The 18,339-nt window shown below is 41.9% G+C and overlaps 1 protein-coding gene across 2 annotated transcripts in view; it reads right to left on the minus strand.

Moving 5' to 3' along the window:
* LOC146045217 (tumor necrosis factor receptor superfamily member 10B-like) overlaps positions 1 to 18,339 on the minus strand; it is a 69,792-nt gene that overhangs the window by 33,062 nt on the left and 18,391 nt on the right. For both annotated transcript variants that reach the window (XM_083163929.1, XM_083163930.1), the window contains exon 2: positions 5,876 to 6,008. In XM_083163929.1, coding sequence (XP_083020055.1) covers positions 5,876 to 6,008 — 133 coding nt within the window. The remainder of the gene's footprint in view (positions 1 to 5,875; positions 6,009 to 18,339) is intronic.

Raw genomic sequence — 18,339 nt, forward strand, 5'->3', positions numbered from 1 at the left:
GACAGCCGCCGCGATGCTGCCGCATATGTACTAACATATGCGGCTAGCATCGGGTTGCGGTGACGGAGACCCCCGCCATACCTGTGATGTGGTCTGTGGGGGTCTCCGTTACATCCCGGCGGCTGCCAGTGTCCCCGGCGTCTCCTCCTCCCCCCTGCAGCCGGTTGTCCTCCCGGCTGTGACACCTGCTGGGGGAGGAGGAGATCAAAGGAGGACGGGAGGGAGGGCGCGCGGACGGCAGGCGGCGATAGAAGCCCATAGGCTTCTATAGGGTATCGCCACCCAGAGGTGGCGATACCCTGCCAGGCGAAAACGTGGTGGACGGGTAATGGTAAATAGGAAAATGCGGTAAAACCCCTGTTTTACCGCATTTTCCCTTTAGTACATCCCGCCCTATGTCCGGGGTTGGTACTAGTCTTTCTGCAGGCTCCCCCTGACTTAATGCAGTTGTGACAATCCTGGGAGGAAATGGAACAATTGGGGTAATTGGAAGGGTCACTGCGCTATTTGCTGCCGGTGGGTTTAAATCAGTGGTAGGCTTCACCAACCTTACAAAGATACAATTGTCGACAAAAAAATTACTGACAAACCCCTTGGCGCAGATAATAATCTTTTTCTCTCTGGTCTCTCATCGATGTTTTACCATAAGATAAAGAGAGAGAGAGAGCACAATAGTGTAATACAGTCAGAAAACCAATGTATAGCTTATAAGGCAACACTCCATAGGTAGTGACTCGTACCGTATAGGAAAGTCTACTTTTTAGGGTAGACTAATATTCGCATATGGGGGAGCGGTCACGTCACCACCAATCGGTTATTCTCCAGTAAATTCCAATATTCGCATATAAAATGAAGGGATAGCAATCTTTTTCTCTCTAGTCGTGAATTTGTCGTGAATGACCATTTGAATTTATCTGTCTGGTTGGCTGTTTTCTCTGTAGGTACTAGAAAAGTTTCTTGTTCTATGTCCTGTACTTGGGCAAGAGCATTCTCTACTTTTTCTGCGTTGTAGCCACTTTTCAGAAACCTGTCCTTCATCTCACTTGCCTGTTCCTGAAAGACTGTCCGGTCGGTACAGTTTCTCCTGAGGCGTTTGAATTGGCCTATGGGAATGCAATCGAGCCATTTGTCCTGATGGCAGCTGTTACGATCAATGTACGCTTGGGAATCTGTGGGCTTGATGTAATTTTTTGTTTTAAGTACATTATTCTCCACATAAATCAAAATGTCCAGGAAACTGACTTGTTCCTGACTAATATTGAAACTTAATTTGATACCCTTTTCATTCCCATTAAGATATTGGCAAAAGGATTCCAGGTCTTCTTTACTTCCCCTCCAGAGGAAGAGGATATCATCGATATATCTCCGCCGCACTAATAAAAGAAACAAAACTCTGGTGGGAAATAGCCACCCTAGAAAAATATGAGGCCCTTAAAATTATACCGAAAGGTCTAAGAGTAACCAAAGTCGCTAGTTTTAATTCATCTAATGAGCAATTTAAACTAAAGTGGGAGGAGACACTGTTTAAATGCTCGTCAGAACTAATGCAATTAATTGTCCATGAAAGGAAAAATGATCTCCATATACTAGAAGAAGAAATTAAAGAATTAAAGAAGTTATCTGTCCCATTGAAAGAACAAAAGGAATACAAGGAATTTGAGAAGAAAATTGAGAAAATCGAGAATACCCTCATTAATAGAAAATTAAAGAAACTCCAGAGGGATCTAGCAAATCCTAAAGAACCTGCTGATATCCCCCTAAATGAAATAGGGGAAACTCCAGTCAGACCTAAGGTAAAACCGATTAAGACCCCGGCAAAAAACTTTAGGCATAAAAAACAACAAGAATCCAACAGGTTAGAACAAGGGAACATAAGAACTCCTATACCGAGTTGGAAAAAAGTTGATCACAGAAGACATCAGACTAAAAGATTCAACTATCAAGGGAATGAAGAAATGCAATCTAGAGACTGGAGACAAAGAAGAGAACCCCATCAATATGAGAGGGAAAATTATATACAATATGATATCCCATTGTCCAACAGGTTCACAAATCTGGAGAATAATTATTCACCCAGAAGACCCAACCAGCATTTTTTAGAGAGACGCCATCAAAAAGAGGGAAACAGGTAATAAGAACTACCCGAGGTAAAAGAGGGGGAAGGAAGAATACCCAGAGAAAAACAAAGAAGAAAAAGAAGAAAAATCCAGTAGAAGCGGTTCCCAATCAAGAGGAGATAGGGACAATAAAAATCTTCAACTTAAGCAATCACTTATTGTTACAAGAAGAAAGAGCGCTCCTGGAGAAAGGACTTAAATACTGCCCTTCTAGTCCCATCAACCAATTCGATGTTTACATCGATGTTCAAAAATTTCTGAGGAAATTAACCCTTAGGAAATTTTTTCATGGGAAGGAAACTAATGAGGAATTCGACTTCAATGCCCCGAACTTTAGACAAAAATCTACATTTTACCCAGCACACTTAAAGGGTTGTTTCTTGGAAACATTCAACAATCTGGTGATGGATGACGTAAGAAAATTGAGCACAAGTAAGGTAACACAAAACCTAACCTTTAAAGAGAGGAGAGGTCTTAAATCCCTTGCAGAAGATAAGGATTTGATTATCAAACCTACTGACAAGGGGGGTGGCATAGTCCTTCTGAATAAGAAGGACTATGAAGGAGAAATTTACAAGCAACTCTCCGACCAAGACACATATAAAAAGGTCCGTGGTGATCCCACCCAGAAAATTCTCACCTTACTCAAAAATCTCACGGCTAAATATAATAAATTAGGAGTCATCTCGGAAGAAGAAGTAAAATTCTTGAACGTAGATTGTCCAATCATTCCGACAATCTACGTTCTACCTAAAGTACACAAAGATCCTTTACATCCCCCCGGAAGACCTATTATATCCGGGGTGGATTCCGTGACATCTAATCTTTCAATGTACATTGATGTTCACTTACAACCAATGGTAGTGAAAAATCGTTCACACTTGAAGGATACTTCCGACGTCCTTAGATTCATCAAAACCGTTGAATGGGAGGACAATCTCTTTTTGGTCACTGCAGACGTGACTTCGCTGTATACCATTATCAACCACACTCAAGGTATACAGGCAGTGAAGCAAACCCTCTTAAGTTCAGAGATGAATCCAAAATTACAAAATTTTCTTATTGAGGGTATAGAACTCATCTTGTATAACAATTATTTTGTTTTCAAAGATGAGTTCTTTATCCAGAGGAGGGGGACCGCCATGGGCACCAGGTTTGCCCCCAGTTATGCTAACATCTTTATGGGTGAGTGGGAAACCGAAGTCATCTGGTCCCACCACCCATATGAGGCAAACCTGGTGTCCTGGCGGAGATATATCGATGATATCCTCTTCCTCTGGAGGGGAAGTAAAGAAGACCTGGAATCCTTTTGCCAATATCTTAATGGGAATGAAAAGGGTATCAAATTAAGTTTCAATATTAGTCAGGAACAAGTCAGTTTCCTGGACATTTTGATTTATGTGGAGAATAATGTACTTAAAACAAAAAATTACATCAAGCCCACAGATTCCCAAGCGTACATTGATCGTAACAGCTGCCATCAGGACAAATGGCTCGATTGCATTCCCATAGGCCAATTCAAACGCCTCAGGAGAAACTGTACCGACCGGACAGTCTTTCAGGAACAGGCAAGTGAGATGAAGGACAGGTTTCTGAAAAGTGGCTACAACGCAGAAAAAGTAGAGAATGCTCTTGCCCAAGTACAGGACATAGAACAAGAAACTTTTCTAGTACCTACAGAGAAAACAGCCAACCAGACAGATAAATTCAAATGGTCATTCACGACAAATTTTTCCTCACAACATCATGAGATCAAAAAGATCATAAAGAGACATTGGGGCTTACTCAAAAAAGACCCCTTAATAGGTTCAGAGGTCCCTGAGAATCCAGTTTGTATTTTCAGAAGGGCACCCAACCTCAAAACTAAACTTGTAAAAAGCCTATGTCCCACTTCCCCTAAAAAATCGACCATAACATCTACGGGTTTTTATAGGTGTGGGTCGTGTATGGGATGTAGGACAGTGAAAAATAATTTTGGCTCCAAAATTACTGAGATTGACATTAATGATAAAAAACATGTAATTAGAGAATTTCTGACATGTCATTCTGTTAATGTAATTTATGCAGTAGAATGCCAATGCAATCAGTTCTACATTGGTAGGACAAGTAGACCTTTTAAAGTTAGGATAACCGAACACATCCGGAATATCCGAAAAGGTCTCGAAACTCATGCACTGTCCTTGCACTTTAAGATCAAGCATCAAAGTAACCCAGAATGTCTAAAGAATTTTTATGTCCTTAAAAAAGTCAAATGTGGCAGTAGAGGCGGTGATATAGCTGCATCCCTGGCTAAGAACGAAATGAAAATGATTTTTAACCACCAAACCTTAGCCCCAAAAGGATTAAATAAGGACTTTGAGCTTAAATGGTTCATGTAGATCTTTTATATTGCATTTTAATTTTTTATGAAATCCTTTTAAATGTTTTTAAAATGATTCCTTTTTTAAAAATGGTTTTATATTATATATCCGTTTTATATGTCTAATCATTTTTATATGCCTCACTAATATGCACTTTTCTATTTTTATATCTTTTTCATAATCTTGCTGTAAAACGGACAAAATATGAGCACAAGTCACTTTATAAAACAGTTTCCGGAAGAAGGGTGGAAAGAAAACATTACCCTCCTGTGAAACGCAAAAACAACTTCCGCCTTATGCAGAGTGAGGACGGAAGAACGGAAAAACATCAGTGACACGCGGAAGTCGACGACAGGTGAACCGCACGCGTCACTTCCGCTTCCGGCAACAACAGGAAACCGGAAGTAAGCGACCGCGTGGTACAGTTTCCCGCGATCGCAACCATGTGACTTTTGAGCCAGCTGAAAACCCGGCAAGAAGGGGGCATTATTTAGATAGGAAAAATCCCGGATTATCTCAATAGGATGAGTCCCTGTCTGGCATTAGGTTGTCCCAGATAGGGGTATATATACGGGTCCATACACCATTCCTCCTTAAGCCTTGATAAAGAAACCAGGAGTGTTTCGAAACGCGTTGGCGGAGGACAAGGAGGACTGCTGTACTTACCCGAGTGACCAGCTACCAGGGACGCCTGTTTGGTTGACAACATCTGCTTATTTGTCTACTGTATGTTTAGTAGACCACTTCACTCGGTGAGAGTCAGCATTTACATCTTTGTTTTTACTTGTGTTTTTAATGGAATAAAAGCGGTACTTTCACTATACCAGCTTTCTTTCATTTTACATGCGAATATTGGAATGTACTGGATAACAATTGATTGGTGGTGACGTAACCGCTCCCCCAGATGCGAATATTAGTCTACCCTAAAAAGTAGACCTTCCCACACGGTACGAGTCACTACCTATGGAGTGTTGCCTTATAAGCTATACATTGGTTTTTGACAGTATTACACTATTGTGCTTTCTCTCTCTCCTTATCTTATGGTAAAACATCGATAAGAGACTAGAGAGAAAAAGATTGCTATCCCTTCATTTTATATGCGAATATTGGAATTTACTGGAGAATAACCGATTGGTGGTGACGTGACCGCTCCCCCATATGCGAATATTAGTCTACCCTAAAAAGTAGACTTTCCTATACGGTACGAGTCACTACCTATGGAGTGTTGCCTTATAAGCTATACATTGGTTTTCTGACTGTATTACACTATTGTGCTCTCTCTCTCTCTTTATCTTATGGTAAAACATCGATGAGAGACCAGAGAGAAAAAGATTATTATCTGCGCCTGGGAGGAAATGATGCACTATTCCACAACAACACAGGAGAAGGATGACTTACCTGCTGGGCAGTACTGGCAACATATCCCATTATATGGGTACTCATTGTTGCTACACTGCATGCTCCGCGCTGACCCACTAACCAATAGCTTGTCAATAACATTCCCCTTTGCCTCGGTCATTTCAGCCATCATCTGTAAGAGAGGAATCGAAACAGTGAAAGAGTCAGGAATTAAGACCTGCAGGAGACTCTTAATATTTCAGGACATTCCCCCTCACCCGTGAAAGAGTGGGTGTCCCTCTCACATCCCGTAAATGGGGGAATAATAGAAGGAATCCACAAATGTTGAGAAAGGGGCAGGGTCTCCTGACGTGTTTTGGTAGCAGTCATCATGAACTGGCTAGAATGGGGAGAATAACCAGAGGAATCCATGGTCCACATGAAGGGGGTGGGGCCTAATGACATGAACAGCCCAGCCCCTCCTACGTCACTGCCCAATTATATCTACTATCAGTGCATCTTGTCATTAGGCCCTGCCCCCAACATAGGGAAACATCTATGATTTGCAGGTCCACATTGAAGGGGCGAAGTTTAATGAGGCAATTCAGTCATTTAGCCCCGCCTCCTTCCCAATGTGTATGGAACACCTTTCTTAAGCGCAAGTCAGTCACCTAATAAGCACGGCAGGCATTTAACCATCTGTGCTCCAGCATGGATATGCTTAAAAACTGGCCTGTTAGGGAGTCCTGTGGTGGTTTAGGAAGCGTTTTAGAGCAGGACCATTTATCCTGATACACAGTGTTCTGCCTATCATAAACCAGCGAGTGAGCAGGTGGTCCTCCATAAGTTTCTGGTTAAGCTATACCAGGGGTAAGTATTGGGTGATATCCTGCACAGGACAAAAGGAGGGGTTACCGGTAAACAATTATAGAACCAACTTGAAAGACAATGTAGTTAATAAAGTATAACAATAGTATCTTGTTGGAGGTGCCCCCAGGAATCAAGTATCAATATACTTAAAAATAGAGAGACGGTGATCCACGGATTCCTTTTTGGAGGCACACTTTTGAAATAACAAATGAAGAGTATAATGATTATGTTAAAACGTAACTTTTAATTCCAAATAGTCTAAGATAGTTATAACTCTTATAGAAAAATAGAGAGCATGATTGGCCTTTAGATGGCAACAAAGAGTTATTATTAAAAAATGTATCTTACTTAAGTGAACAAAAAAAATAATTTATATATTGCCACTGATGCACAATATCTAATGTAGTGGCAGTAAGTGGTGTTATTGAAGACACATCTATAACATTGGTATGTACAGTATTAGTAATTTATGGTCCTTAAATAGGACAGCTGATAACACATCCAGAGAGAAGTGACGAATCTGTATATCTCGTAATACATAGGATAAGTTACATTTATGTGTGAAAAAATTATTATTATACAAGTATAATACAGATAGTCACAACAACACCCGTAAGTGGTAATTAGCCGTTAATTACAGAAAATATCTGAGATGTAAGATACCGCAGGTGTCCTAGAGGGGATGGGAAAAGAGCGAGTACAGTGTGTTTGGAATCAACTCTTTCTGCTGCCAGCCGTCTTCATAAATATACGAGCGGACAGGTGGTGAGAGAAGAGATTGATACACTGATGGAAAAATAGCAAGATGTAACGAGGACACTTCTGTGTGTGGTGTTAGGTCAGCCCTGATAGCTAGGTATTGCAGGGCCAAAATTCGCCACCAGAAAGTCTCTCTTACATGGAAAAAACACAAGAGATAAGGAGTTTAGCAGTGAGTGATGAATCTGAGAACATATGTAATGTTGGTAATCACTGTGATTTAATCAAACATCACACTAAAGAGAAACGTGCATACTGTGATAGGATTTTCTGATCACTAGTGCACAATTTTGGAGATGATAAATAGTTGCGTTTATATAAATCACAGGATTAGCTTGTACATTGAAAAAAGAAACCGCATAAGTGGTTAATATGTCTGGTGAGCACATACACTGCTGGTAATTAATTCTGATTATGTACTCGCCTGTAATCATAATATTGTCATATCTAGCAGAAGAAAATTATATATTGTAAGTAACACATGGGTGGCTAACACCAAACATATACCTGCCAATGTAACACCTGACAGAGAAAAAAATCTATATTATAAATTGCACATAGGTGACTGGCACCAAACATATACCTGCCAATGTGACACCTGACAGGGGACTACCACTGTAACAATTTTACATGTACATAATCTGAATGGGTCTGTGAGAATAGATGTAATTAAACAAACAGGTAGCCAAGAATAGGAGGGTAAAGAAAAGCAGCAGTACGAATTGCCGGGGTAGATCACTGAGAACCCGTCTTCAGTGAGCGGACGGGAAATATGAGTGAGCGGGTCGGCGTGCTGCTGGAGAAGAAGTAAGGAGGAAGGTGCGGGGACAGCGCTGTGAGCGGTGTTAGGTCTGTCCTGATACCTTTAGGTAGCGCAGGACAGAGATGCGCCGCCAGCGCGTCACACTCACCCAGAGAAGGAAGACGGGACCGGACGGAACCTGCGGCGGCTACGGGAGACTGGAGCTGTGTTCACGGCTGGCAGTTCCCCATGCGACCAGAGAGCTGCTGTAGCCTATACAGCGTCAGAACGCGTTTCACCACGTGGGCTTGATCACCTGAAACCTAACGTGGTGTGCGCGATGCCGGGTATATATGTGCAGCTGATTGAGTATCAGCTGCAGCTGGGACTGATTGACGGTCTTGGTTGTTTGTTACTACGTCATTTGGGACAAAGTATATTGATAGTATCTGGGGAATTGGGTGATACACGAAGGAATTGATCTGGAAAGTTATACTGATGGTGGATTGAACATAAACTAATAGATTGTTATTAGTTTGATATAAATATGATGACACAGTTGATATTGTTGTGACTATCTGTATTATACTTGTATAATAATAATTTTTTCACACATAAATGTAACTTATCCTATGTATTACGAGATATACAGATTCGTCACTTCTCTCTGGATGTGTTATCAGCTGTCCTATTTAAGGACCATAAATTACTAATACATACCAATGTTATAGATGTGTCTTCAATAACACCACTTACTGCCACTACATTAGATATTGTGCATCAGTGGCAATATATAAATTATTTTTTTTGTTCACTTAAGTAAGATACATTTTTTAATAATAACTCTTTGTTGCCATCTAAAGGCCAATCATGCTCTCTATTTTTCTATAAGAGTTATAACTATCTTAGACTATTTGGAATTAAAAGTTACGTTTTAACATAATCATTATACTCTTCATTTGTTATTTCAAAAGTGTGCCTCCAAAAAGGAATCCTTTCTGCGAACGATTGTCCACGTCTTGTGGATCACCGTCTCTCTATTTTTAACTATACCAGGGGTAGCCAACTCCAGTCCTCCAGGCTACCAACAGTTCATGTTTTCCAGGTCTCCTCACAGCGGCACAAGTAATTAGCTCCACCTGTGGATCTTTTCAAGTCTGTCAGTGAGTAATGAGTGCACCTGTTAGGTGGGCAGGAAAACATGCACTGTTGGTTGCTCTCAAGGAGTGGAGGTGGCTACCCCTGAGCTATACTGTATAATACTCTCTAAGTATATAGATTGTAAGCTTGCGATTAGGGCCCTCCTACCTCTATGTCGGTCTGTTACTACCCAGTTTGTTTAATCACTGTTGTTTCCAATTGTCAAGAGCACCGGAATCTGCTGCGCTATATAAGACACATAAAACTGTAACATGATACAATGTATTACAGGTGCAGGCCTTCCTCCTGATCACCGGCAGTTACACCCACATTCCAGGCATGCCTGCTCAGTGACTCACGTACAGTTAACAGTCCAGGATGAAGCTCAGTGGTGTCCAAGCTAGTAAGCCCACGATGCACCCATATTGCAACACCATCTCCACTGATTCATTTTGTTGTACATCCCCTGTGCCCAGTTCACTAGGAAGTGGGAGGGGTACGGAGTCTTCCAAAAAAATCACACGTCTCCTGCAGCTGCATGGAAACACACAGAGGACCTCCCTGTCCTTATACAGTCAGAGGGAAAGTGCCGCTAGAAAGGTCCTGGGCTTTGCCTTATATCTGGGACTGAATCTATGTTGGATGCAGTTGCGTTTGCTGTCCTGGGGTTCCTCCAACTGTATATGGAGCGAGGAGCTCACTGTCAGCATCTGCAGGTGCCGACACACAGCTTAGTGCGTCCTTAGACGTCACCACTGGCCAACCACCAAAACATGCAATTTTAAAGCGCAACGGAATATGCTGCGTTATATAAGAAACTGTAAATAAAGAAATAAACATACGTCAGCTCTCGTGCAGCTTGCCCGTGTGACAGCCGCGACTCCCCCATAGGACGCAGCGCTATGCGGTCCCTGGGTCAACAATGTCTGGGTCAACCAGTAATGGTTGATAGTGATTAGGTCGGCCTCTGAGAATGGTCAACATTGATATATGGTCGATACAAGCTTAAGGTGCACATGGATATGGTCGACATCCCTTTTTCACTCTTTTGTTTTGTCAAAAAGCAGTGAAAAAACTGTGGACCTTGCCCAAGTCGACCTAATGACCTGTCGACCCAATGCTTGTCGACCAAGTTGTTGTAGACCTAACAACACACACCCCATCATACCGCATTCACTATATTATTGTTAATATATACAGTGTCTTATATAGGGCAGCAGATTCCGTTACAGTGTCTTATATAGCGCAGTAGGTTCCGTTACAGTGTCTTATATAGTGCAGCAGATTCTGTTACAGTGTCTTATATAGCGCAGCAGATTCTGTAACAGGTTCTTATATAGGGCAGCAGATTCCGTTACAGTGTCTTATATAGCGCAGCAGATTCCGTTACAGTGTCTTATATAGCGCAGCAGATTCCGTTACAGTGTCTTATATAGCGCAGCAGATTCCGTTACAGTGTCTTATATAGCGCAGCAGATTCCGTTACAGTGTCTTATATAGCGCAGCAGATTCCGTTACAGTGTCTTATATAGCGCAGCAGATTCCATTACAGTGTCTTATATAGCGCAGCAGATTCCGTTACAGTGTCTTATATAGCGCAGCAGATTCCGTTACAGTGTCTTATATAGTGCAGCAGATTCCGTTAGTGTCTTATATAGCGCAGCAGCTTCCGTTACAGCGTCTTATATAGCGCAACAGCTTCCGTTACAGTGTCTTATATAGCGCAGCAGATTCCGTTACAGTGTCTTATATAGCGCAGCAGATTCCGTTACAGTGTCTTATATAGCGCAGCAGATTCCATTACAGTGTCTTATATAGCGCAGCAGATTCCGTTACAGTGTCTTATATAGCGCAGCAGATTCCGTTACAGTGTCTTATATAGTGCAGCAGATTCCGTTAGTGTCTTATATAGCGCAGCAGATTCCGTTACAGTGTCTTATATAGCGCAGCAGATTCTGTTACAGTGTCTTATATAGCGCAGCAGATTCCGTTACAGCATCTTATATAGCGCAGCAGATTCCGTTACAGTGTCTTATATAGCGCAGCAGATTACGTTACAGTGTCTTATATAGCGCAGCAGATTCCGTTACAGTGTCTTATATAGCACAGCAGATTCTGTTACAGTGTCTTATATAGCGCAGCAGATTCCGTTACAGTGTCTTATATAGTGCAGCAGATTCCGTTAGTGTCTTATATAGCGCAGCAGATTCCGTTACAGTGTCTTATATAGCGCAGCAGATTCTGTTACAGTGTCTTATATAGCGCAGCAGATTCCGTTACAGCATCTTATATAGCGCAGCAGATTCCGTTACAGTGTCTTATATAGCACAGCAGATTCCGTTACAGTGTCTTATATAGCGCAGCAGATTCCGTTAGTGTCTTATATAGCGCAGCAGATTCCGCTAACAGATTCCGTTACTGAGTAACCTCGCACCGGCCCTGCTTCCAGCCACCGCTGCCCGGTCCCCACCACCCACAGCTCCCCAGGGCAGTGCCATCTTCCCCATTGGGGTGGGCCCCTAGAATCCTTGGGCCCCTTGGTAACTGCCCATTAAGCCCAATGGGAAAGACGGCACTGCAAGTTGTAAGTCCAGAATGGAAGCTCTATAATACATAAGTGCCTCAGAGGGTTATGCCTGCGGAACATAAATATGATATTCTTGCCTAAAGAGGTGAGTTTTCAGGGAACGCTTGAAAGTTTGGAGGCTAGTAGAGAGTCTTATTGTGCGTGGAAGGGCATTCCATAGGGTCCTATGAAAGTCCTGTAATAGTGAATGGGAGCTGGTGATCCATGCAGAAGAGAGATGCAGATCCTGCGCAGATTGGAGTGGCCAAGATGGGAGATATTATGTGATAAGTAAAGAGATACAGTATATGCTGGTGCAGTATGGTTAATAGCTTTTTACTAACCATTCTATTCATGTATGGTAAATGTAGATATATTTTATATTGAATACGGTAAGATGCAGGCAACCAATGGAGGGACTGGCAGAGTGGATCAGCAGACGATGAGCGTCTTGCTAGGAAGATCAGCCTAGCAGCAGCATTGGATTGCAGTGACGAGAGTCTGTTCTTGGGAGGACCAGTTAGGAGACTATTGCAATAATCAATGCGGGATATCATATAATGAGTGCATACATAAGAGATTTAGTAGTGTCTTGTGTGAGATAGGGTCGTATTTTGGATATGTTTTTTAGATGCATGTAACATGATTTGGAGACAGATTGAATGTCAGAAACAAAGGACAGTTCAGAGTCGAGGATGACCCCTAGGCAATGAGCTTGTGGGGTAGGGTAGATTGTTGAGTTGTCAACAGTTATGGAGATATCAGGATGGTACAGTAACTGTTCTTGGCTGGTGGGAATATAAGTAATTCCATTTTGGAAATATTGAGTTTGAGTTGGTGAGAAGACATCCAGGATGAGATGGCAGAGAGGCATTCAGAGACTCGGCCCAAAACCACTGGTGCAGAGACGTGCGGTGAGGTCAGTGGTTGGTGAGGCACTGGCAGCAGAATGACTTGGTACAGGGGAGCGGCGGGTCCTGCAAACATCAAGGGCGCCATAGCAGCCGCATATCCTGCACCTGTTGTAGTTATGCCACTGCACTCAACCTCCATAGTGGTACCCTTATACGCCATATGCAACAGTAATACACCATTTACACATATTGCCACACAGTAAAGCCCCTTACACATATGCACACCTTAGTAATTCCCTTTTACAAATTATGTCACACCTTATTAATCCACTGATTCAAATAATTCTCCCATACACAAGCTGTTAGCTACACATTATTTATGCCCTTATACACATAATACACCTTACACATATGCCCTACATGATTAATGGCCATATACACATAAGGCCTTTTACACATATGCCCCACATTCTTTATGCCCTTCTATACGTAATGTGCCTTACACATATGCCCCATATGATTAATGCCCATATAAGGCCATGTACATTTATGCCCCACATTACTTACAGTATGCCCTTATACACATAATGCACCTTACACATATGTCCTACATGATTAATGCCCATATACATATAAGGCCTGTACATATATGCCCCACATTACTTATACCCTTATACACATAATGACAAATAATGGCCTATACACATTTTTTAATTCCCATATACACATAATGGTCTTTACATATGCCCCACATTATTAAATGACCTTATACACAGAATGCTCATTACATTGCCCCACATTATTAAAATTGCTCTTAACCCCTTCCTGACAGAGCCAGTTTTTGCGTTCCTGACAGAGCCCTTTTTTTCAAATCTGACATGTCTCACTTAAGTGGGGATAACTTTTTTTTGCTTTTACTTATCCCAGTGGTTTTGAGATTGTTTTTTCGTGACACATTGTACTTCAAATTAGTGGTAAATTTGGGTCGATACAGTCTGTGTTTTTTTGTGAAAAATACCAAAATATCGTGAAAAAATGGAAAATTTAGCGATTTGCAAAATGTTAAATTTTCTGCTTGTGAGACAAATAATCTTACCACTCAAAATAGTGAATAACTAACATAGACCATATGTCTACTTTATGTTGACATCATTATTTCAACTTCCTTTTAATTTTTTGGGACACTAGGAGGCTTACAATATGAATAGCAAATTCTCAAATTTTCAAGAAAATTTCAAACACTGATTTTTTTAGGGACCAGTTCAGTTCTGATGTGACTTTGAGGGACTTGTATGTGAGACACCCCCATAAATGATGCCATTTCAAAAACTGCACCCCTCACAGTATTCAAAACAGCATTTTGGAAGTTTGTTAACCCTTTAGGTGTTTCACAGGAATCAAAACAAAGTGTAGGTGAAATTTCAAAATTTCTTTTTTTTTGCAGATTTGCAATTTTAATACATTTTTATAAGGAACACAGTACATTTTACTAGAGAAATGTGACTAAAAATTGATTCCCCCAATTCTTTTGTTTTCATAAATATCCTATATGTGGCCCTAGTGTGCACGGTGACCAAACCACAGGCTTCATAATAGAAGGAGCACCTACTTGATTTTGGAGCCTCCTTTTTATGAGATTATTTTTTAGGCACCATGTAGGTTTCAAGGCACCATAAGATGCTAAAAGTTAGGAACCCCCCCACAAGTGACCCCATTTTGCAAACTACACCCCTCAGGGAATTCATCTAGGGGTATAGTGTACATTTCAAACCCCCAGGGGTTTCACCAATTGTGGTACAACTGGGCAGTGAAAATGAAAAATTATTTTTTTTACACAAAAATGCAGTTCTGGCTCCAAATTTGTCATTTTCAGAAGGTATGAAGGAGAAAAAGCACCCCAAAATCTGTGCCCCAATTTCTCCCGAGTACGGCAATGCCTCACATGTGACCAAAAAATACCAGTTGGGTGCATGGCAGGACTCAGAAGGGAAGGAGTGATTTTTGGATTTTGCAGCTCAGATTCTGGTGGAATTTTGGTGGGTGCTATGTCGCATTAGCAAGACCCCCCAAGCACCAATACAGTGGAACCCCCCCACAAGTCACCCCATTTTGCAAACTACACCCCTCAGGGAATTCATCTAGGGGTATAGTGTACATTTCAAACCCCCAGGGGTTTCACCAATTTTGATACAAGTGGGCAGTGAAAATGAAAAATTACATTTTTTTACACAAAAATGCAGTTCTGGCTCAAAATTTTTCATTTTCAGTAGGTATGAAGGAGAAAAAGCACCCCAAAATCTGTGCCCCAATTTCTCCCGAGTACGGCAATGCCTCACATGTGACCAAAAAATACCAGTTGGGTGCATGGCAGGACTCAGAAGGGAAGGAGTGATTTTTGGATTTTGCAGCACAGATTCTGGTGGAATGAATGGTGGGTGCTATGTTGCACCAATACAGTGGAACCCCCCCACAAGTCACCCCATTTTGCAAAGTACACCCCTCAGGGAATTCATCTAGGGGTATAGTGTACATTTCAAACCCCCAGGGGTTTCACCAATTTTGATACAAGTGGGCAGTGAAAATGAAAAATTAAATTTTTTTACACAAAAATGCAGTTCTGGCTCAAAATTTTTCATTTTCAGAAGGTATGAAGGAGAAAAAGCACCCCAAAATATGTGCCCCAATTTCTCCCGAGTACGGAAATGCCTCACATGTGACCAAAAAATACCAGTTGGGTGCATGGCAGGACTCAGAACGGAAGGAGTGATTTTTGGATTTTGCTGCTCAGATTCTGGTGGAATTTTGGTGGGTGCTATGTCGCATTAGCAAGACCCCCCAAGCACCAATACAGTGGAACCCCCCCACAAGTGACCCCATTTTGCAAACTACACCCCTCAGGGAATTCATCTAGGGGTATAGTGTACATTTCAAACCCCCAGGGGTTTCACCAATTTTGATACAAGTGGGCAGTGAACATGAAAAATTACATTTTTTACACAAAAATGCAGTTCTGGCTCAAAATTTTTCATTTTCAGAAGGTATGAAGGAGAAAAAGCACCCCAAAATCTGTGCCCCAATTTCTCCCGAGTACGGCAATGCCTCACATGTGACCAAAAAATACCAGTTGGGTGCATGGCAGGACTCAGAACGGAAGGAGTGATTTTTGGATTTTGCGGCTCAGATTCTGGTGGAATTTTGGTGGGTGCTATGTCGCATTAGCAAGACCCCCCAAGCACCAATACAGTGGAACCCCCCCACAAGTCACCCCATTTTGAAAACTACACCCCTCAGGGAATTCATCTAGGGGTATAGTGTACATTTCAAACCCCCAGGGGTTTCACCAATTTTGATACAAGTGGGCAGTGAAAATGAAAAATTACATTTTTTTACACAAAAATGCAGTTCTGGCTCAAAATTTTTCATTTTCAGAAGGTATGAAGGAGAAAAAGCACCCCAAAATCTGTGCCCCAATTTCTCCCGAGTACGGCAATGCCTCACATGTGACCAAAAAATACCAGTTGGGTGCATGGCAGGACTCAGAACGGAAGGAGTGATTTTTGGATTTTGCAGCACATATTTTGGTGGAATGAATGGTGGGTGCTATGTTGCACCAATACAGTGGAACCCCCCCACAAGTCACCCCATTTTGCAAAGTACACCCCTCAGGGAATTCATCTAGGGGTATAGTGTACATTTCAAACCCCCAGGGGTTTCACCAATTTTGATACAAGTGGGCAGTGAACATGAAAAATTACATTTTTTACACAAAAATGCAGTTCTGGCTCAAAATTTTTCATTTTCAGAAGGTATGAAGGAGAAAAAGCACCCCAAAATCTGTGCCCCAATTTCTCCCGAGTACGGCAATGCCTCACATGTGACCAAAAAATACCAGTTGGGTGCATGGCAGGACTCAAAAGGGAAGGAGTGATTTTTGGATTTTGCAGCTCAGATTCTGGTGGAATTTTGGTGGGTGCTATGTTGCATTAGCAAGACCCCCCAAGCACCAATACAGTGGAACCCCCCCACAAGTCACCCCATTTTGCAAACTACACCCCTCAGGGAATTCATCTAGGGGTATAGTGTACATTTCAAACCCCCAGGGGTTTCACCAATTTTGATACAAGTGGGCAGTGAACATGAAAAATTACATTTTTTACACAAAAATGCAGTTCTGGCTCAAAATTTTTCATTTTCAGAAGGTATGAAGGAGAAAAAGCACCCCAAAATCTGTGCCCCAATTTCTCCCGAGTACGGCAATGCCTCACATGTGACCAAAAAATACCAGTTGGGTGCATGGCAGGACTCAAAAGGGAAGGAGTGATTTTTGGATTTTGCAGCTCAGATTCTGGTGGAATTTTGGTGGGTGCTATGTCGCATTAGCAAGACCCCCCAAGCACCAATACAGTGGAACCCCCCCACAAGTGACCCCATTTTGCAAACTACACCCCTCAGGGAATTCATCTAGGGGTATAGTGTACATTTAAAACCCCCAGGGGTTTCACCAATTTTGATACAAGTGGGCAGTGAAAAAGAAAAATTACATTTTTTACACAAAAATGCAGTTCTGGCTCAAAATTTTTCATTTTCAGAAGGTATGAAGGAGAAAAAGCACCCCAAAATCTGTGCCCCAATTTCTCCCGAGTACGGCAATGCCTCACATGTGACCAAAAAATACCAGTTGGGTGCATGGCAGGACTCAGAAGGGAAGGAGTGATTTTTGGATTTTGCAGCACAGATTATGGTGGAATGAATGGTGGGTGCTATGTTGCACCAATACAGTGGAACCCCCCCACAAGTCACCCCATTTTGCAAACTACACCCCTCAGGGAATTCATCTAGGGGTATAGTGTACATTTCAAACCCCCAGGGGTTTCACCAATTTTGATACAAGTGGGCAGTGAAAATGAAAAATTACATTTTTTTACACAAAAATGCAGTTCTGGCTCAAAATTTTTCATTTTCAGAAGGAATGAAGGAGACAAAGCACCCCAAAATCTGTGCCCCAATTTCTCCCGAGTACGGCAATGCCTCATGTGTGACCAAAAAGTGGCAGGACTCAGAAGGGAAGGAGTGATATTTGGATTTTGCAGCACAAATTCTGGTGGAATGATGGTGGGTGCTATGTCGCATTAGCAAGACCCCCAAAGCACCAATACAGTGGAACCCCCCCACAAGTGACCCCATTTTGCAAACTACACCCCTCAGGGAATTCATCTAGGGGTATAGTGTACATTTCAAACCCCCAGGGGTTTCACCAATTTTGATACAAGTGGGCAGTGAACATGAAAAATTACATTTTTTTACACAAAAATGCAGTTCTGGCTCAAAATTTTTCATTTTCACAAGGAATGAAGGAGACAAAGCACCCCAAAATCTGTGCCCCAATTTCTCCCGAGTACGGCAATGCCTCACATGTGACCAAAAAATACCAGTTGGGTGCATGGCAGGACTCAGAAGGGAAGGAGTGATTTTTGGATTTTGCGGCTCAGATTCTGGTGGAATGAATGGTGGGTGCTATGTGGCATTAGCAAGACACCCGAAGCACGGTGAAATTATGAACCTAATATTCCATAGATGTGTGGTATATTTTAAA

The sequence above is a fragment of the Crinia signifera genome, chromosome 11 (genome assembly GCF_055691185.1).
Source record: "Crinia signifera chromosome 11, ASM5569118v1, whole genome shotgun sequence".
NCBI classification, from domain to species: domain Eukaryota; kingdom Metazoa; phylum Chordata; class Amphibia; order Anura; family Myobatrachidae; genus Crinia; species Crinia signifera.